Source organism: Mobula birostris, chromosome 26 (assembly GCF_030028105.1).
Source record: "Mobula birostris isolate sMobBir1 chromosome 26, sMobBir1.hap1, whole genome shotgun sequence".
NCBI classification, from domain to species: domain Eukaryota; kingdom Metazoa; phylum Chordata; class Chondrichthyes; order Myliobatiformes; family Myliobatidae; genus Mobula; species Mobula birostris.
This window is the reverse complement of record NC_092395.1, coordinates 5,876,349-5,898,935: the sequence shown is the minus strand read 5'-3', so window position 1 is coordinate 5,898,935 and position 22,587 is coordinate 5,876,349. Positions and strand designations below refer to the sequence as shown.

The window sequence follows — 22,587 nt, the reverse complement described above, 5'->3', positions numbered from 1 at the left end:
TCTGAAATGTAGTACTGTTGGATGGCAGTAATCTCAACCACAGCCACCCTGTAAACATTCCGAAGGAGAATGAATTAACTGTTTTTTGATCACAAATGTTCAGGCAAGAATAATAGTCAAAACTCTTTGTGAAGCCATGTTTTGTGCAGTAATTTAATTTCAAGGAAACAGCAATCTAATGGTAAAATTGCAGATTTATTGTGAGTTTTGCAAGAATCCACCAGCTTTTCCGAGTCATTTAGGTCTGATGAGCTCGAGCTAATGTAGAAGGGGTTCCAGACATGCACATTGGCTCACACCATCCATCCCCCTTCTTCTACTGTGACGTAACCATCCACCGACACTCCGTACACCCTGCATGCAGTGACTTCAGCCTCCTGTGCTTCTCTTCCTCGTGATCTTCCTCCCTGGAGATCTGGAAAGCTGATAGCAGAAATGCCAGGATGTATAAGGGAACATCCTTATTCTGTGTATGGCCTATTTAGTAGCAACACCTCGCACTTACTTAAACTTTCAGTTCAAGTTCAAATTTATTGTCATTCAACCATACACATATACCAGGGGTGATGGATTAAGTTCGTGGCCCAAGGTAGAAGGAGTCAATTTTAGAAAACCTAGCACATTCATTTTTCCTACATTTACACACTTATTCCAGCGGTCGTGGAGCCCTTAGTAGAAGTCTTTGTAGAAGTCGGCGCCTTGGACCTCCAGAAGTGGTCCACAGCATGGGGTGATTGGTAAGTTCATGGCCTAAGGTAGAAGGAGATGAGTTATTAACTTCAAACTTTCTGTATTTTCACTCAGAGTTGAACTGCACATGCATGTAACAAGAGCTGTATAACTCATCCCCTCCTACCTCGGGCCACGAACTTATCAATCACCCCTGCTGCAGACCACTTCTACAAAGAAGGGATCCGTATGCTCCACGACCTCTGGACTAAGTGTGTACACGTGGGAGGGAACTATGTTGAAAAATAAATGTGCTAGGTTTTCTAAAATTGACTCGTTCGTCCTTAGGCCACGAACGTATCAATCACCCCTCGTACGTCACCAAATGAAACAAAATTCCTCCGAAACAAGGCGCAAAACACAGTACATATAACTCACTCACATAACACATAAAGTAATATTATTAGAAATAAATTAACAAATAATGAAGTGCATTTTCGACACAAGTTAGAAAGTACATAGTATAAAGCTGCTGGCACTTCATGAGCCCTGGCTGGGGGCAGGGAGTTCGGTCGTCTCACAGCCTGGGGGCAGAAGTTACTTCCCATTCTGACAGTTATTGTCCTAATGCCTGATGGCACCCCCTGCCTGATGGTAGGGGGTCAAAGAGATTGTCGGGCAGATGGGAGGGATCATTGACAATACTAAGGGATGTCAATTCTCAGATGGGTGGGTGGGAGACCCTGATAATCCTTTCAGTGGTGCTTGCAATCCTTTGTAGGAGTTTGTAGTCAGATGCCATGCAATTCCTTGGGACGTATGGAGGTGAATCATAGAACATGGAACTTTATAGCACAGTACAGGCCATTCAGCCCATGACGTTGTGCCAACCTTACAACCTACTGTAAGATCTATCTAGTGGTCTTCCCTCCCACACAGCCCTCTCAGCTTTCTTGTTTTCCTTTGAATTAGTTTTATGTTTCGGAGTTACAAACCATAGGAGTGACCACGAGTAAATTTAAAACAAACCCGAGATGACTACCTACCTGTTGAAGTGCAGCAAGATGCTCAAGTTTTTAAAAAGCACAGCAAGGAGGTTGAGTTAATAAAGCTCAACCTGCAAAAGGAAAGATGATCCAAGTTTTTTAAAAGGCAGAAAACGTCAGAATTAACGGGTTCACGTCACGAAGGTGCAAAAGTGAACATTGTACCAGAGTGTAAACCTAAGAGGTTCTGCAAATGCTGGAAATCAAGAGCAAAGCAGAATATTGGAAAATTCAGCAACTCAGGCGGCATTTACCACCAGAATCCCAATGAAGCACCTCACTTTGAAACATCGACTGTCTATTCCTCTCCATAGATGCTGCCTGACTGCTGAGTTCCTCCAGCATTCTGTGTGTGTTGCTTCGGATTTCCAGCATCTGCAGAATTTCCTATGTTTATGATGTGGTCCTCTATTTTTCCATCATCCATGTACCTACCTAGGAATTCCTTAAATGTCTCTAATGTATCTGCCACTACCACCACCCCTGGCAGAGTGTTCCATGCCACCACTGTGTAAAAAATTTACCTCTGATATCCCCCCTATACCTTCCTCAAATCACCTTAAAACTATGCTCCCTCAGTCGGCCATTTCCTCCCTGGGAAAAGGTCTCTGGCTATCCAATCCATCTATGCCTCTTATGATCTTGAACACCTCTGTCAAGTCACCTGTCATCCTCCTTCGCTCAACCTTCTCTCATAAAACGTGCTCTCTAAACTGGCAGCATTCTGGTAAATCTCTGGACCCTCATTCAAGCTTCCACATCCTTCTTATAATGAGGTGACTGGAACTAAGCACAATATTCCAAGTCCTTGAATAAAATGTCTGATGGCTTGCTATCTATCAGTTCCTTGGCAGTGGTGTTGTACACTCAGTGGCTACTTTAATGGTTACAACCTGTTCTTTAATGCAAATATCTAGTCAGCCAGTCATATGGCTGCAACTCAATGCATAAAAGCTTGCAGACATGGTCAAGAGGTGCAGTTGTTGTACAGGCCAAACATCAGAATGGGGGAAAAGAATTGACAATCTATTTACTTAAATCTTTTACGTCCGTCCCACAGTGTGGGAGAGTAAAAATCTTTCTGTTATGACTCCGTTGCAATGTACAGATATGTGAATCTAAGTGATTTTGACTGTGGAATGATTGGTGGTGCCAGACTGGGTGGTTTGAGTATCTCAAAAGCTGCCAATCTCTTGGGATTTTCATGCATAACAGTCTCTAGAGTTTACAGAGAATGGTGTGAAAAACAAAAAAACATCCAATGAGCAGCAGTTCGCTGGGCAAAAATGCCTTGTTAATGAGAGGACAGAGGAGAATGGCCAGGCTAGTTCAAGCTGACAGGAAGGCAACAGTAACTCAAGTAACCATGTATTACAACAGTGGTGCGCTCTGCGCACACATTGATCCATGAAGTGGATGGGCTGCCTCCGTAAAAGACCACAAGCATACACGCAGTAGCCACGTTATTTGGTACAGGAGGTACCTAATAAAATGGTCACTGAGTGTACTCACTCCCTTAAAAAGTGTCAAGGGAATTTAATATTTAAAATCGGCCTCTTTGACCAAGCAACACCCAATTCAGTGTATCACTGGGATATCGGGCTTCTCATCTTAAGGGAGGGATTGACCTTTGGTTGACTGGGAGCTGTGACTGAGCCAAGAGAACACATCTATCTACAGTCAACACATTAAATGTTGCAACCTTGACCTCTAAACCATCACTTCAGCTGCCCAATCTCTCTAATTTGCTTATTATGGTATCTTTTGATGTTCTAAGACTGGATTTTAGTTCTTTCTGTTATTAAATTACTTCCTTTGTGATAGCTTTCATAGTCTAATTTTAGAACCTCCTCTGTAAAAAAAAGCTTTGCCTTTTAACTTTTATCTTTAATATTCATAACCAGCAACAAATAACATTTAAACATCACTTGCGATTCGTTCACCGAATCTAAAATATTTATTTATTGTTATATAAGGTCTTGGTACCGTGTTTTCGCACTTTGGAAATGTTTCGTTTTAAATGAAACGTGACCACCAAATTGTGGGCAAAATTATGCGGTTATCCTGTTATACCAGTCTAATTTACACAAGCCTTTAGCAGCTAGTGCTGAGGCCAACTTTAATTCGGAGATTTCCAATTAGCCTCCAATGCCGATGTTCAGAATGCCACACGCTAAATGGCGTGTTTGCTTGTGATATTTACTTTTTGCGTATCTGGAACGTGGGTGTTGTGTAAAATACACGGCTCATAAGCCGAATCAGAAGACCAACTAAGTTTCAACCATTAAAAATTACAAGTGTGCGTGAAGATGATTCTTCTCGCCGAGTGATCCTGTCACGCTGTTTTAAAGAGGGAGATGTCTGATCTGCTAACGTCTAGATAGCTTTATATGCGCAAAACACATACACAAAAAAAATTAATTCACAATTTAGTTCGGCCCGCACTCCGAGCGCTGCAGCGCCTGATTCGTCAGTAAGCAGGACATTGGAGAAGACTTGGAGGCGCTCCAGCTAAACGATGACATCACCGCCATTCCAAAGTCCTGCTCCAACGAGCTCCGTTTCCTTTTCCTGCGAAACATCAACGCAACATTGCCGGCGTTTTGAGCTGGGATGGGACACCAGTTTGCAATCAAGACTTTGCCACCACTTGGCGTGAACGCCGCGGAACGATCGATGGCCGTTGATGTTTAACATTGCCGCACTTAAAAGCACGGTGTAATCTACGGACTGCAAAAAAATAAAATGGGCTATCACTCCACCCGCCCTCCTCCGCTTCCACAACCTTCCCTCCCGCGCTCCCAGCTCCCAGCTCCCAGCTCCCGTGGACGAGCTCCCAGCCGCCCGAGAGCAGCGCCGCGGCTGCCACGAGGGCGGGCGCGCGAGGCCCCTGGGCCAACCCCCCAGCCAATCAGCCACTCGGACGCCGGCCGATCGGAGGCAATCGCGTCACTACAGTGGGCGGTCCGTCCCCTCTGATTGGCTGCTGAGGCCCGCTGCCTGTCACTCAAAGGTGGAAGGGGGAGGGGAGAGGGTGGTAAACCCACAACACTCGAGCAGCCGGCTGTCCGCTTACGCGGAATATATTGTCCCCAGGGAGGAAAGCGCCCCTCCGCCCGCTTCTCGCACGCCGGCCGCCGCAGGGTTTTTTTTTTGTTCGGCAGCCGTTGTCGAGGAGCGCGGTTGGCCGCCCGCAGCGGGGCCGGGTTTTTTTTGTTTCTGCTGGCCGGGACTGAGCCCCCGGATGTTGGCGCAGGGATACCTCCCCCGCCTCACAATGTGATCATGTTTGAAGAGGGTAAATATGTCGGCCGCTGGGGATGCCTCTGCTTGCAGTGTAGCCGCCGTTCGGGGGGCAATTCACCTCAGATAGTCCTTAAAGTTTGCAAAGGGAGGATCCGAGTGCCGGCACAGGGCGGGCGGGCGGGCCGGCGGTTGGGGAGGGGGGGTGGTAACTATACCCTGGGAGGGCGCAGAAACCCCGCTTCCCTTTCATTTAATGTTGGCTTTTCGGATGCTCGCCGAGGAGGTAAACACACGGCATGGACTTTTATTGTTACGGAGTAGAAAGTTGTATCAGGGACCTCGGGTACGGGTGCAGATGGGAAAAGTACAGCCTCCCCCCCCCCCCCAGGGGCGGGTTGATCTAGAGGGTGGGAGGGGATGTGTCGGTCGGTATCTCCACGGGCCAGAAAAGTGCTTTTTCCCCCCGAGGTTAACTACTGCTTTTTTTTAATGTCTGAAGTTGTTGCGGCTACTCTGGAGCGAGGGGCGCACATGCACAAACGTTACTGGGAATCGGGTGGCTGGGGGTTCGCATTAATGCCCCCATTTTCAATCTGTGAGGGGGCTGAGCACTGCCCCCCCAAACTTTTTACTTTCACGCCCAAGTCAAAGTTGGCTGCCCTTTGTTACTTTGTCCCAATCCATCAGCGATGTTAACTTCTGGTGACTGTGAAAAGTGATCTGTTCTTGCACTACTTGTTCATATTTGCATTTTCTGTGTTTTTTAAATGGCAAATTCTCTTTTCTTTAACTTGAAGACAAGGCGATTTTGAATCGTGATTAACATCACGGTGTGGTCAAGGGTAGTAAGGTTTTCTTTTCCTTTTCTTTTTTAAACCTTTGTTTAGGGGTGTTTTAATTTGTCAAAATGAATCCACAGCAGCGAATGGCAGCCATAGGGACGGACAAAGAGCTTAGCGACTTGCTGGATTTCAGTGCGGTAAGAATTATGGCGGTGTACCATGTATTTATGACCGATATATTTTCTTGCGGTATCGACTCTTTAACGTAATTGTGCAATAGTCACTCGTTTGATTTGCGATTACCACCATTGCAGTGGCTGGTATTTGAATTTTAAGCGTGAAGCCAGTTGGATGTGAACTGTTCCTGGAATTCCATTATCAAGCGACGCTGATACTGTCAGGGGCTCAGTACTGTAGACAATCTTTTGTTTTACCAAATTACTTTATTTTTAACAATACTTAATCCTAAGGATCTGTTGCAAGATGGTAGCACCGATTAATTACTCGGAGCGCGAGTGGGTGCACTTTGAAACGAGTTCCTAGACTTGCGCTGTGGAACTAGGGTGAAATTGCGTGACTGGTTGTGGATTTAATGAATTTGATCAGCTAAAAAAAATTACTTTTTTTAAGCTGCGGTGTTGTTGATAAGACAGATTTTTGGAAAAATGATGAGACGCCCTGTTGCAAAATCCTTTATTCAAGTGACACTTTTTTTTCAGATGTTTTCCCCGCCTGCTTCTAATGGAAAAAATCGACCAACCACGTTAGGAAGCAACCAGTTTGGAGGGACAGGTACTGTACGCTAATCTTTTATAAAATGGGCGGTGTAATTATGTCAGTGAATTGTAGTTTGGCAAAATTTATTCTCTTCAGCCTTAGAATCTGGTTTGAATTGGTAGAAAGGTTGTGGATTGAAAGGACTGGATCCGTATTAGGTCCTTAAAATTAAAAAAAAACAATAGTATAGTTATTCACAGTTGAAACATCAGTGGGGAATGTGGAATGGTGTAAGGTATCTTGGAAATATGCCTGAGGGGATTTTACTGACTAATAAAAAGGCAATGGTTTGACGAACAAAAAAAATAATCATAGGAATTGTTTTTTTTCCTGATAATTTTGCCATCTACTTGGATAAAATCCAACATCAACAGATTTTTTTTAACTTCTATATTGTCTTGTGCTTCAAGTAGCAGTCAAAACATCTGCTCTTCTGGTGAAAACTGTTTTTTTTTTGCTTAGCTGTGGGCATCTTGTCCAGTGATTCATTGTGTGTGTGTGTGTGTATGTGTGTGTGTGTGTTCCTGCTAGAAAAGCCTCCCAAGTTTGTTTTGAACATAATGCATTGTGTCCTGACATCAGTATTTCATTATCACTGTTATAATGTGGGTAGATTAATTTCCATATGAATGGTTGCACGGTGGTAATATCTTGTGTGGGTAACATTTGAGATCGGTGTCTTGTAACCTGTTTCGATCTCTGAGACCAAGTGAATCAGATGAGGAAACTCCACATGGTGAAACACTTTCTAGTTTCGTTGCTTACCCGTGAACTAAAAGCCAACTTGAGTATTGACAGGCCTCCTTTAGTTGACAACTCTGTATTTAACTCCTTTGGGATCTCCGTATTACAGCAATGTCAGGATGGAGGGTGTCTGCATTTTTAAACCAGAAAGTACAATGTGAAATACCTTCAAGTGAGGAAAAATGTAGTATAGCTGAAATGTGAGTAGTTGTTTCATATTATGCTTGGATGATTACAGTTATGTAACTTTTTTGTTTTTCTGCAGCAATGATTATTGAGCTCTGTCATAGGTCACCTGTGGATTTGCAGGCATTTGGCAGTCTCCGGGGTGGTTGGGAGTGAGAATGGGGGAAAGCATAATATTATTCTGCTTTCCAGGTGCTGGTCAATGCAGAATAACAGAGTGACAGGGAAAAGATAGGCAGAAAGGCAGGACCAGGTTTACTATCACTGGTATGTGCTGCAGCAGTACATTGCAATAAAAATATAAATTGCAATAAGAATCTTGGTGTCATATTTGATAAGAAAAATATAAGTTGCAACCAAATTTTGTGTATATAATGTGCATGTAGACATGTGTAAATATATATACATAGTGCAAAAGAGGAAAAAAGAAAAATAATAGAGGTATGTACATGATTTCAATGTCCATTCAGAAATCTGATGTGCAGTGGGGAAAAAACTATTCTTGAATCGTTAAGTGTATCTTTGTGCTCTGTATCTCCTTGATAGTAGCAATGAGAAGAGGGCATGTCCTTGGTGATGGGGGTCTTTAAAGAGGGATGCTGTCTTTTTGAGGCATTGCTTGTTGAAGTTGCCCTCGATGCTGGGGAGGCTGGCTGAGTTTGCAACTTCCTGTAGTTTTTTTTTCCAATCTTGAGTGGCCCCTCTGTACCAGGTGGTGATGCAACCAGTTAGAATGTTCTCCATGGTTTCTGTGATGTAGTGCTCTGACTTGAATTAAAAAGTTCTTCCTGGAGCCTTTGAGCAATGTAGGGTAGCAGTGAATTTTCTGAAAGGATAAACTGTTCCTAAATATAAGCATTAATAAATATGTATTTATTGAAACTCAGTTGAGATCATTGTCATATACACAAATGTACAGGTGCAATGAAAGACTTGCAACAGCATTACAGACAATTTGTATCATCAAAGATGCCCACCATCCGGGCCATACCATCTCACAAATACCATCAGGCAGGAGCTGCAGAAGCCTGAAGTCCCACGTCACCAGGTTCAAGAACAGCTTCCTCCCTTCAATCATTCTGTTATTGAACCTCCCTGCACAGCCCTAATCACTACCTCAGTGTAACTGCACTATGACCACTTAGCACTACAATAGACTTTGTATTTTTTTTGTTCTAATTGAGTTTTTCTTTTTTTAATAAAAAGTACAATTGATGTTTATTTTGTCTCCATATCTGATGTAATGTGCCTGTGACACTGCTGCTTGTCAGTTTTATTTATTTGTTTAGAGACACAGCATGGAGCAGGTCCTTTCAGCCCACCAACTTGTGTGCCCTGTAACCCACTTATCTGATACTAGCCTAATCACAGGACAACTTGCAATGACCAATTAATCTATAACTGGTACATTTTCAATAGGTACATTTAATGTCAGAGAAATGTATACAATATACATCCTGAAATTCTTTTTCTGCGCAAACATCCACGAAAACAGATGATTCCAAAGAAAGAATGACAGTTAACTGTTAGAACCCCAATTCCCCCCTCCCACACACAAGCAGCAGCAAAGCAACGATCCCTTCCCCCCCACCAGCAAAAAAGCATCAGTGCTCCCCACCGAGCATTCAAGCCTGTAGCAAAGCATCAATAAAATTACAGACTTGCAGTACTCCAAAGGCTACTCGTTCACCTAGTAATTCGACATACCACAGGCTCTCTCTCTCCCTAATAAGGGAAAAAGAAGTGACCCCATATCACAGCGAAAGGGGAGACATAAAACAACTCGCTGATTTATGGTGTTAAGAGTCTGCTACGTCGCTTTTTCTGAGCTTTGTGCCCAAAAACCTCAGGTCTCTGGGCACATAGCAGCAGGCTCATTGCTTCATTGCTTCCAATCTTCCGTGTTCTGCATCAGTTGGCAGCAGCAACACCCAGCCTTGGATCATGCCGGCTTCGCTGCTGCTGCTACTGTGCGATCGAGAATCTCCGGAGGGGAAGGCCCCAAATCCTCGGCTTTGCCTATTGCCTGTTTCCGGGGCCGGGGTCGAAGTGCTCGGCAGAGATGGTGCTCTGTGTCGGAGGGCTGGTCGGAGGCTCGGAGTTTTCGGACGGGCTGAAGAGTCGGCTGTGGTCGGGTGCTTCCAGGGTGCTGCATCGGCGAGTTTGCGGCGCTGGAAGCTCATGGCACTAAGTTTTTTTTTCCTTCCTTCTACCATCTGCGTGAGATGTTGGGACTTTCGAGAGACTGAGACCTTTTACCGTGCCCATGGTCTGTTCTTCATCAAATTACGGTATTGCTTTGCATTGTTGTAACTATATGTTATAATTATGTGGTTTTTGTCAGTTTTTCAGTCGGTTTGTCTTGTGTTTCTGTGATGTCATTCTGGAGAAACATTGTATCATTTCTTAATGCATGCATTACTAAATGACAATAAAATAGGACTGCGTGTCCTCATAATCTAATCTAATCTAGAGCCACAAAAGTCCATCACCCTGAAGGCATGCTAGCCTTCCAGGCCACATCCTTGGGATATCAAAAAGTGGTTGATCATAAGGCCCTGAGAGTGGGTCCCATTTCTGCAAAGAACTGAAGTCAGCATGAAACTCCAGGTTGGGGTCTTCAAAAGAACCTTGAAAGGGGAAAAAAGAGATATCAAAGGTAGAAATAGAGCTGTTTCTGAAGATACAAGTAATGGTGTCGCCATTGGGTGCCATCCTCCCTAAGCTCCGCTCTGGACTGTGGGAGGAGACTGAGTACCCGGAGGAAACCAGTGCATACACGGGAAGGAATTTACAATTTGCAGTGGAAGCCGGAATCGAACTCTGATGCCCAATGCTGTAATAGCATTGAGCTGAACACTGTTGCAATGGCATTTTTTAGTGCACCTGTGCATGTGTGAGCATATGGCAATAAACTTGACTTTCACTTTATCCAACTGCATTAAACAAAACTTAACAATTTTTGCAAGCAAGAACACAAATGGAATGAAAAATTGTCCTAGGTTGTACTGAACTGCTCCATTCTTTCTTTTTCGTTCTCTTTCCTTTTTCTCCCTCTTCCCCTCAGCAAGAGCGGTCGGGGGGGGCGGGGTTGGAGAAACAAACTGCACTTTGTGTACAAAAGGGATGTTGAGGCGAGCAATTCAGAGATGTAATTCAATCAGTTTTGGGCTGATATCTTGAACCAAAGTAAAAGAGCTTGAGTTTATAAAAGCCTGTTGGATCCAGAGATTAAATTACAGCCTTGAGGTCACTGCACAGCATCTGTTGTTTTGTTATAACATGGTTTGTAAATTTTAAGTTGGCTGTGGCATGAAGCTTTTTGTAGGGCGAGAATTTTGGCAGCATTTATCTAGTTGGTGAGATTGTAGAATTGCAGAAAATTTACGATAAAGAATGTGATTCTTGTATTGCATGAAAAACTTAGTTGCACCTTTGAGTAGTAGGTGTAAACACAGATTCTGCAGGTGAGTGCCACAGTAGCATGGCAGTTAGCCTGACAATATTACAGCTTAGGCTTTCAGAGTTCATTTCCTGACACTATCTGTAAGGAGTTTGTACGTTCACCCCATGGTTGTATGGGTTTCCTCTGGGTGCTCCGGTTTCCTCCCACAGTCCAAAAACCTACTGGTTAGTAGGTTGGGTTATTGTAAAATTGTCCTGTAACTAGGTGAGTGGCTCTTTAGGTTTGTATATCTAATAAATAAATCTTGACCAGCATGTAGAGATCCTGATGAAAGTTCTTAGCCTAAAACATTGACAGTTTATTCCTCTCCATAGATGCTGCCTGACCTACTGAGTTTTGTCTGTGATGTTCAAGATTTCAAGCATCTGCAGAATTTAATTTGAGCTGGTAAAATAGTTGGCTACTAGAATCACCTTTTTAATGGCCTCCCAAAGCAATCTGTTGACAAACTTAAACTCATTTGGTATGCTACTGCTAGACTTTAACCAAAACCAGGATGGGGGAACATATCGCTCCTGTCCTAGCTACTCTGCATTGGCTTCATGTATCTTTTAGAATTTATTTTTTTTTAAAAAAAGCTCTTAATGGTCTGGGACTGGAGTACTTCACAGAATCATTTTCATTTTATAATCCTGCTCAAGCTCTCAGGTCTTCTGCTGAAACTTCCTCAAAAGATAATTGGTAGGACAGCTTTTGAACTACACTCAACTGTGGAATTCAGTACCTAAAACTATAGGGGATGCAAACTTAGTTAACACTTCTAAACAGCTTGAAACCTATTTATTTAATCTTTTAACTAAATCTTTTGGTCTTTTATTTTCATGTTTATTTTTATTTTTTTATTTTCATGTTTGCATTTCATCCCATTGTAAAGCACTGTGAACTGCACTGTCTAAATGAAAAATGCTCTATAAATGTTATGACAATAAATACGAAAGGGAGTTGATGGACGTGTGAGAGAGAATTTATAGGGGTACAGGGAAATAAAAGAGGGAATGGGACTGTGTTGAAACACCAGGGCCTTGCACCTCATTTTTCAAGTATGTATCCAAGTACTTTTTAAAGTACTTGAATATATAATTCCCTTTCAGGAGTAGAATTCTAGTAGTCACATTACTAGCTTAGTAGCCCAGAAGCATGGGCTAACATTCTAAAGACCACAATTCAAATCTCACTGTGGCAGCTGTGGAAATTAAGCTCTGTTACTGATCTGGAATTTTTTTAAGAAAACAGTTGCGTCTTTTGCCTAACCTGCTGAGTTTTTCCTGCATTTTGAATTTGTTACTCTGAATTTACAGCATCTGCAGAATCTCTTGTCTTTTGCAGCGATGGTTATAAGCTGTTGTAACAAACTGCTGTCCATGTCCCATGCCTCTGTGCAAGGTCTTGAAATTGTGGAATCACAGACTTCATCTCCATTTGCAGCCACTGACTTCTGCAACTTGGTGACTGTTGGCATCACAGTAGCCTCTCTTCAACAACTGAGTTTAGAGGGGTGTCCTGGCCTAGGCAGTGTGGCTGGAGTTTCATGTTTTTTCCACTTTATTATGATGAACTGCATTGTGCTCCAAGGTATGTCCAGTGCCTTTGGGATGGTCTCATACCTTTCCCTAGATTTGTTCTTCTCTATTATAATTTCTGTAACTTGTCTTGCGTGGTTCTTTTGTCTTCATTTGGTTTGGTCTGTTGAAAATCTACCATATTGTTGGACCTTACAGAGAGGGTATTTATTCAGGTGATCCTCCAATTTTCTACGTCAACAAATTGGGTGAGTTAGTAAGATAATATATATACAATATTGCACCTTACAAAGGAGTTGAATACCTTATCAGCCTCACAATTGTGGCTTTTAATTTTTAGTAAATTGTTCAGAGGGTTTGGAATTGTTTTTCAATGTGACATGATGTACAATGTTTTGTAGATTAGTTCAAACAATCCTACTTCAATATTTTTTAAATATAGAAAATGAGACAGTAAAATGAATATATAGTTATAGGGGCAGAATACTTTTTCAAGGCATTATGCCATTGATGGCGGGCAGGCTGGTGCCAGTGATGCATTGGACATTTTTTAATGACCCATTGTAGAGCCTTCCTGTCCACCGTAGTGTAACTTCCTTACCATGCAGTGATGCAGCATGTTAAAATGCTCTCGACTCTGCATCTGTAGAACGATGAGTATAGGTGTACATAGTCCAACTCTCTTCAGCCTCATTAAAAAGTAGGGTGTTGGTGAGCTTGCCTGATAGTGTAAAATGAGGGATTGCCCTTAAGGAGTGGGAAATCGGCCGATTGAAATGCGCTAGGTATCCACAAAGGTGATGGGTCTCCTGTGCCCTAAGCACAGGTGATAATTTGATCCAGTTTTTGGAGCATACGGCATTTGTGATGAAATCATTATAGCAGCCCCCTGTACTCTTCCTGGTGCCATTACACCTCTCTGTTAGTATCGTGATCAATCTCCGGCCGCAACATTAAGATTGTACAAGTGTTGGACGTTGCATGCAATTTGGTGGCTTTCAGCAGTTTTCCACTTCAGAGCTTGTTATGGCATCATTTTTTAAACATGGCATGAGAGTTCAAACTCTTGAGACGTAGGCACCAAATCAGGGAAATGCTTTCCTCAGCATCCGTTTGTAAAATAGGCAACTGTTTTAAAAAGTTGAATGATTATGCTTTTGTTCAGAAATGACTGCTGCCAATTCTTTATTGTACATGGTGGCTGTGTCATTGTTTCATTGTGTGTGAATAGTAATGTGGCCACAGTTGACATATAAATTGTGTTCGTACAGATTTTAAAACAAAAATATTTGGGCTATTGATATGTACTGTACTGTTGTCAACTGATTTCTGCCTTGTTCTACTTGCACTATTGATCTTCCTAACTTGCATCCCTATAAATACCTGAGTTTATTTAGCACTCCACACCCAAGTGTACTTTCTCCACCATCCCTATGCTTTCTAGTTCTGTATCAAGCAAAGTGTTCAAAGCCCTCAATAGACTTGTATTTCCTCTCCCTGTATTTGTAATATATTCCACCTCCAAGAACTTGCTGTTTTAGAGATGCAGTGTCCTTCCGGCCCAATGAGCTGTGCTGCCCAGCAACCCATCATTTACAATGACCAATTGACCTATACCCAATACGTCTTTGGAATATAGGAGGAAACCAGAGCACCCAGTGGAAACTCATGCATTCACAGGAAGGACATGCAGACTCCTTGCAGGTGGTGCCAGTGTTGAACTCTGAATTCCGGTATGCTCTGAGCTGTAATGGCATCGCACTAACTGCTCTGCTATGTCTGCTAAGACATCTGTACTCTGCCTTGATTTGTTTTTGATGGTGACTAGATTAGCTGTTGCCCATTCTTTTAGTTAGTCTTAATATTCTCTCCAGAAACGCATTCCCCTTTCTTTTATAGCTTTACAGTAGCTGCATTTCATTTCCTCTCTATTGTGACTTGCTGAATTTTGATAATGTTCTTGTGTAGCACCTTGGAGTATTGTATAATAACTTTGAAGAGCACTTTTCATACAGATATTCAGTACTGTGCAAAAGTCTTAAGCACCCTAGCTATACTTGTGTGCCGAAGACTTTTGCACAGTACTGTAGTAATTGTATGTATTGCATTGTGCTGCTGCTGCAAAAAAAAATAACAGATTTCATGACATGTGAGTGATAAACCTGATTTTGATATGGGTTTCAATTATGGACTGAGAGTGAGAAGGGGGCAGGCAGAGGGGAATCATGGAAAAGGGGAAGGGAGAAGGGAGCGAGTGGTAAGCGCCAGAGAGACATTCTGTAATGATCAATAAACTAATTGTTTGGAATCAAATGACTTTGCCTGGTGTCTTAGTGCTGCGTGTGTCTGCATCCTCGCAACCCACTGCCCTTGCCACTCCTCAGCCACCTGTCCCACATCCCTCGCCACTCCCAACGTCCTTTGCTTCTGCCAGATTTACACTCTCTGCTGCATAGTACTGTAGTTCAAAGTGGTTTACAATGGGATAATAGTACAGGTATGCAAAAAAAACCAAAAACAAACATAAAAATAAAAGACAAAGATGTTAGTTTCAAGCAAGATTAATCAAATAGGTTTTGAGCTGGCATTTTGAAATGTCATCTGAGTCTGCATCTCTTATAGTTTTGGGCATTAAATTACAGTTTAGGAGTGTAGTTCATATATATAAAAAAAAATTGACCTGCCAATTATCTTTGGGGGGGGTTGTTTAAATTTAAGAGATCGTCAGTTGACCTGAGAGTTTGAGCTTGTGGACAGTTAGGTGGTATGGCTCATTAGGCCAGAAGGGCCTGTTCTGTGCTGAATCTCTAAAATTTGGAAGGCTGTATGGTGTAAAAGTAGCTGTAAATGAAAGGTAGAGTTACGTATAGAGTTCCATTTGAAAATGTTTCAGATTAATGCAAAGTTTTGAATAGTCATTGACCAGGCATCAAAGAGCCTTTCAGATGTTGAGACACAGAATTCATTGAACTTTAAACTGATTGCTTGGGGCACTGGTTCCTTTGTGGCCTCTTGATACAGTAATGATATTTCCTTATGACCTTTGTGTGTGCTTGTAATAATTTTTTGATTGAGGCATATTATTTCCAAAATGACTGACACACAGGATTGCGTTTGTGTGCATTTTCTTTTGTAGTTTCGAGATTTAAATTTTCACTTGACAGGAAACTAGAATGTAAGGAATTCAAGGTTGACAAGGTTGACAAGGTTAAGGAGCAAAATACAATTTAAGAAAGCTTACTGATAGTGTATGATTGTTAGTTATAATATGACATTCCTTAAGTATAGCAAGTCATGAGTCAGTGTGCTAATTGTCCAAGAATTCATGTTCTCTATTATTGTGGACTTTTCAGCACATCAACAATCAATGCACATGCAGACAAGCTTTTACAAAGACTCATCATGTGATGAGAAGATTGAATTTTAGAATGAGTGCCGCAAAGTTTTAGAACACTTTTTGGGGTGGTTGTGAGCTTCCTGAACTTTGTCATAACCATGAAATATACACCAAGTGAAATTTTCTTTCTCTATTCCAATTTTCACAACAGTTTTCAGTATTTAAGCATACTGTATTTTCTTACCAATATTTTGATGGTTTTGGCTCCTGAAAGTGATCATAATAGCAAAAGTGCAAACTGCTCTAATATTGAGTAATACTTTTATGTAGTGTTGCAAGATGCTTTGAAATAATCACCTGTTCCTGTCTGCTTTTAATCTCAATCTCAATATTAATTTTCCAAAATCATCTACAGATTGCGTGACTGAGGATGCCTTTTGATGTGATTCATGAATGTCAGTGAGGCACAAATAATATTCAAAGTTAAAAGTAAATTTTTCAGAGTATATATTATTATGTGCCTTGTTGTATGACCATAAGACAAAGGAGCAGAAGTTGGCCATTTGGCCCATCAAGTCTGCTCCGCCATTTTATCATGAGCAAATCCATTCTCCCATTTAGTTCCACTCCCCCGCCTTCTCACCATTACCTTTGATGCCCTGGCTACTCAGATACCTATCAATCTCTGCCTTAAATACACCCAATGACTTGACCTCCACTGCCGCCCGTGGCAACAAATTCCACAGATCCATCACCCTCTGGCTAAAAAAATTTCCTCGCATCTCTGTTCTGAAAGGGCGCCCTTCAATCCTTAAGTCATGCCCTCTTGTACTAGCCTCCCCCACCAAGGGAAACAACTTTGCCATATTCACTCTGTCCATGCCTTTCAACATTCGAAATGTTTCTATGAGGTCTCCCCTCATTCTTCTAAACTCCAAGGAGTACAGTCCAATTTTTTTTTTTTTTTTAAAAGAGGGGAACTGACCAAAGTATGATGTCAGCAATCATGGTATTTAGACCTTGATTGTTCTTAGCAAATTTTTCCACAGAAGTGGTTTGCCATTGCTGCATTCTGGGCAGTGTCTTTACAAGATGGGTAACCCCAGCCATTATCGATACTCTTTGAAGATTGTCTGCCTGGTGTCAGTTGTCACATAACCAAGACTTGTGATATGCAAAAAAATATATATATAAAATCACCATATACTACTATTAAGATTAATTTTCTTGCAGGTATTCATAGTAGCACAAAAAATGAAATTGACAATGTGCAAAAGACAAACTCTGCAAATGAATAATGAAAACGAGTTAGGTCTTTGAAAGTGAGATTGCAAGTTGTATTATCAGTTCAGTATTGAGTGAAGTTATCCATGCTGGTTCAGGAGTCTGATATTTAAAGGCTAGTAACTGTTCCTGGTGGTGTGGGACAGGAGGATACTGTACCTCCTTCCTGATATCAGCAGTGAGAGGAGACCATGGCTTGGATCCTTGATAGACCCCTCTTCCTGTAATACTGCGGGTTAAAGGTGTGCACACCCCAAGGGGTTCTGGTGAGCTCTGAAACCATACAAGTGAAAGTGACCAGAACCCATAAGGTTGAATGATGGGGCAGAATACAGTTCCTGTGCAACATAATTTCTTCAATGTACAGGCATTTTGTTTTAAAACTTACTGAGCACTTTTAATGAGAATTGAGCTGTGTTTATGATAGCACTCATCTATAAATTGTGCAATCCCACCCTTGTGATGACGAGAAATTTATTTTATAAAATGTAAATGAATCACTTGGTGTATTACCACATAGTTAAGATATTCAGGATTACTAATAAATTCCCCTGTTCAATTGACGCAGAGGTCCTTTTGGTGTAATTTTTCTAGTCGTATGTCACAGAAACAGGCCTTTTGGCCAATCTGGCTCATGCCAACCACTATTCCCATCTAAGCTAGTCCCATTTGCCTGTATTTGACCAATTCCCTTTTCCAATCCATGTTTATTTTCATTTAGATACCATACAGTACCAGGCCCTTCTGATCCAATGAGCATGAGTCGCCCCCATTACACCCATGTGACCAATTAACCTACTAAACCGTACGTCTTTGGAATTGCACCTATCTAAGAATATTTTTTAAATGTTAATGTACCTGTCGCAGCTTTGTCCTCTGACAGTCATTCTGTATACAGACCATTCTCTAGGTGAAAAGATTGCACCTTGGGTTTTCCGTTAAATCTCTCCCCTCTCACCATAAATCTGTGCCCTCTAGTTAATTTCTGAACCCTGGGGGGAAAAAGGTGGTGAATGTGTACTATCTATGCTCCTCATTCATAAGGGAGGAAAAAAAAGTCCCAACCTGCTCGACCTGTCTCCATAACTCAGTCCTTTGAGACCTGGCAACATCCTCGTAGGTTTCTTCTACACTCTTTCTAGTTTAATGGTATTTTTCTTATAGCAGGGTGACCAAAGTCTGAATGCAGTATTCCAGCTGCAGCCGTGCGAGCCACTGAGGACGGTCAGAACAGTGACTTAACCTTTAATTTGCTGTGTTGTAAGTGGGTTTAATATTGAACCACATCATCCTTGGTTATTAAAAGTCAAAGCAGCTTCAGTGACTTTTGACACGTTGAACGTCAATCTTTTTTGGGCCATTTCATGCAATTAAGACAGAAAGCATTGTCACTGTGGTCTAAACTTTAAGGCATTGGGAAACACCTCTAAAACTTGGGTTTCAGTGTGAGGAACTGCTGTATGTAAGGAATGTTTCTGGGAATGGAAGGGTTAAAATGGGTGTTTGATGGCTCCGAGCCTGTACTCGCTGAAGTTAAGAAGGACGAGGGGACGTCTGATTGAAACATCAAATATTGAAAGGCCTATATAGTGGATGTGGGAAAGATGTTTCTTATAGTGCATGAGTCTAGAACAGGGCACAGCCTCAGAATATAAGGACATCCATTTAGAACAGAGATGGAGGGAATTTCTTTAGCCAGAAGGTGGTGAATCTTTTGGCATTCATTGCTACAGATGGCTGTGGAGGCCAAGATATTGATTATATATAGAGCGGAGGTTGCTAGGTCCTTGATCAGTCAGGGTCTCAAACGTTATGGGGAGAAAGCAGGAGATTGGGATTGAGAAGGATAATAAATCAGCCATGATGGAATGGCAAAGCAGACTGGATGGCCTAATTCTGTTCCTATGTTTGATCTCATGGAAAATGTGAATGTGTGCAGTCAGTACTTGCACATCATAAAATTTCAAAGTACAGATGCCTTTTGCTTTTAAAGTAGTTTAGGTATATTATCAGTACATATATGTCATCATATGCGAACCTGTGATTCATTTTCTCGCAGGCATTCACAGTAGAACAAGAAATGCGCTAGTCAATGAAAATCTACATACCAACAAACAACCAATGTTCAGAAGATAAACTGCAAATAAAAAAACTAACAATAATAAAAATAAGTTAATAATACCGAGAACATGAGTTGTAGAGTTCTTGAAAGTGAGTCCATAAGTTGTGAAAGGTGAGGTGAGTGATGTTATCCATGCTGGTTCAGGGGCCTGATGGTTGGGTGTAGTAATTGTTCCTGAACCTGGTGTTGTGGGACCTGAGGCTCCTGTACATACTTACCCATGTTAGTAGTGAGAAGGGAGAATGGCCTAGATGGTGGGGGTCCCTGATGATGAAAGTTGCTTTCTTGTGGTGGTGCTCCCATGTAGATATGCTTAATAGTGGTGAGGCTTTTTCCTGTGATGGGCTGGGCCCCTACATTTATCTTGTCAGCAGCCACACTCTAGGACATTCACATTTCTGTGCTGAATAAATAATACATAATTTTTACAAAGAATGCTATTAGAACAACAAAAAGCAAAGTTGATAGAAGGTCTCAGCCCGCAATGTAGACTTTCCATTTCTCTCAGTAGATGCTCCTGCTCTGAGTTTGAGCAGTTTATTTTTTTAATCTTTATTCCAACTTCCAGCATCATTTGTTTCTCTCCACTTTTCTATGTCTCTCTTATCCCGCTTTTTTAAGTGTCGCTTCCATCAGACTTATGGTTGCTTTTAACCTTTGTGTCGGCTTGACATCTTGTGTTTTCCTTGTGCCTTTCTTTGATGTACTTGTAGATGTTTCTAAGTTCTAAAACCACTACTCTGTGCAAATGTGGTTGAGGATTTTCTAAACCTGTTTGATCCACTCTTGTATCGGTGGTATTGAACAGTTTCTTAACTTTTGAATAAAATTAAGTAAACAAACTTTTTTGAATTGATGTGCTTGTTTCTGTGATCTATGGTGTTGAAAGAAACCAATATAGTAGTTCCAAGTTGAATGTTGTTGAAGGCTCGGTGGGGGGGGTTGTTGCGTGCTGTTCTCTTTATGCAGAAACCACGGACTGTTTTATGAATTGCTTTTGTATGATCTGCTTTGTTCTCGTTCGTTGATAATGGTCTCCCTGGCAAGAAAATTTCCCCAGGTGAAGTTTTGGGGATAACACCAGGCACTCCCTGGTGACTTTCTGTGCACAAAATAGGCAGACCTGAGACAAAAATAGACCAATAGTTTCACATTTATCTCATTTTAATCACTTGTAACACCTCAATTCAAACTTTGTCAGACCCATTTGAAAGATCATCAAACAAACCTTTCTGGTGTGTCCACTCAATGATTCTATTGCCAGAACAACGGCACTTTCATTCCTTTTAGAACAATGTGAGATCAGGAAGGAAAAATCAGAATCCGATTTATTATCACTGACGTGTCATTAATTTGTTTTGCAGCGGCATAAAACCCATAAGTTACAGTAAGAAATGTATATAAATTAGTGCAAAAAGAGCAAAAAATAGTGAGGTTGTGTTCTTGGGTTGGTTCATTTTGTTCAGAAATTTGATGGCAGGGGGAAGAAGCTGTTCCTAAAACATTAAGTGTGTGTCTTCAGGCTCCTGTACCTCCACCTTGATGGAGAGGGCATGTCTTGGAAATTCTTAATGATGGATGCAGCCTTTCAGAGGCATCACCTTTTGAAGAATCTAGTTGACTTTGTAAATTTCTGCAGCTTTTTCTGATCCTGTGTAGTGGCCTCTCCATACCAGTTGGTGATGCAACCAGTTAGAATGCTCACCAGAAATTTGAGGGTCTTCAGTGATTCTCTTTGGTTTGAGCTGCTTCCTTTGCTTATGAGAAATGGCCCATGTTTTCCCACAGCCTATTTGTAAAGGTTGGGGGAGAGAAGCAGTATTGTGTGGCTGTGGTAGGTTGCGTGTTGACTTTGGTTTTTGACTGACAAGATCCTTGCATTTAGTTGGTTAAGTTTCATTTAATTGGCTCGGCACAACATTGTAGGCCAAAAAGGCCTGTTCCTGTGCTGTACTGTTCTATTTATGACCTGGAGCTCAACTTGTAAATGCGTGGATTTTGTGCACTTCATCTGCATGTTCCCACTCAGCTTGACGTTGAAAGCAAATTTATTATCAAAGTACATATGTCAACGTATACAACCCTGAGATTTGTTTTCTTGTGGACACTTGCAGTAAGTACAAAGAAACAAAAAAAAGATCAATAATAAGAATAAAAAGATAAATATTGAGAACATGAGATGAAGAGTCCTTGAAAAGTGAGTCCAGAGGATATGGGAGAAGGGGTCATTGAATACTTTCTCGATTACAAAGTGTGGAGACAACTGCATCCTATTCATCTTGATACTGGAATCTGGAGGAACAGACACAGTGGATTCTGGTTCATTGGTCCATCAGTTAACTAGGGCAGCTGCTTACTTGGACAATCCTTTTTTTCAAAAAAAAGGCGCAAAAACTAATGGAGAAAATAGCCAGGTTTCCCTTCATCCAGTTGGGATACTATGGCACTTAATTGGATAGGAGACTGTTGTCGAACAGTTTCTAACCAGCATCAGTCGAGTGCATATTGTGTTGACGTTTGACATTACACCATGCTTAGAGCAAACAGTTTTTAAATCTTGTAACTTGCGTGTGTGTGTGGTTTTTTTTGTGTTAATACAGTTCAGAACTGTTTTGCTCACTGTGTCTTCAAACATTCAGGCTTTAGAGATGCTGTAGACATCCAGGAATGAAAATGAAACAATTTCACTACTTCGTTAAAACTTGTTGAACTTGAAGTAGTGAAGTTTTCTTGAATGTTACAATGAAAATAAAGGTTTGGAGGATGCAATCATCAAAGACATTATTTGAAGGCATTATATTATTTGCACTAGGTATCTGTGCTGATTTTGTATTATTTACAGTCAATCACAGCAACATGCACTGGATAAATTGCTCTGTCGATTATTAAGAACTAATATTTTTTTATAATACTGTAGTATTGGTGTTCTAATTCTGTATTTCATTTAATACATAATTTGTTGCTCAGTTAAATGTTAGTTTGTCTCTTTTATACCTTTTAACTATTTTCAAGAAACTTCAGCTAATTGGGGCAGCTGCTTAATTTGGTCAAAATGGACTGGTCCTGATGTGTTCCAATTAACTGGAATCCACTGTATTGGGGGAACTCAGTGTGCTGAACAGCATCTGGAGGGATATCGCATTGAACAATTTGGGAAACCAACATTTATTTTTCTTGAAGGCGGTCAAGAATCCTAGCAGATTCTTCCCTTTCCAGATGCAGTCGTGAATTCATGTCAGTATTAAGTTTTTTCTTAACTTCAGGGATGCTGAACTGGTGATTGTTAGCTGGTGCAGAGCTTTTTCCAGTCTGCTATTGGGCAGTGAGGCTGATTTATGTAGTGTTTTGTTGGCTGGGGTTGGGTAGTTTCTCCACTGAGTTCTTTTGAAAATGCTGCTTGCATCAACT

At 41.4% G+C, this 22,587-nt stretch overlaps 1 protein-coding gene across 11 annotated transcripts in view; it reads left to right on the top strand.

Moving 5' to 3' along the window:
- Window positions 1–4,590: 4,590 nt before the first annotated feature.
- Window positions 4,591–22,587, top strand: part of tcf3a (transcription factor 3a) — a 181,176-nt gene continuing 163,179 nt past the window's right edge. For 5 of the 11 annotated variants that reach the window (XM_072244557.1, XM_072244556.1, XM_072244555.1 and 2 more), the window contains exons 1-3: window positions 5,215–5,244; window positions 5,881–5,940; window positions 6,463–6,535. In XM_072244557.1, the coding sequence (XP_072100658.1) occupies window positions 5,215–5,244; window positions 5,881–5,940; window positions 6,463–6,535 (163 nt within the window). Of the gene's footprint in view, window positions 5,014–5,169; window positions 5,245–5,848; window positions 5,941–6,462; window positions 6,536–22,587 lie in introns of those variants that run through there. The other 6 variants (XM_072244562.1, XM_072244560.1, XM_072244558.1 and 3 more) reach the window with 6 other exon arrangements.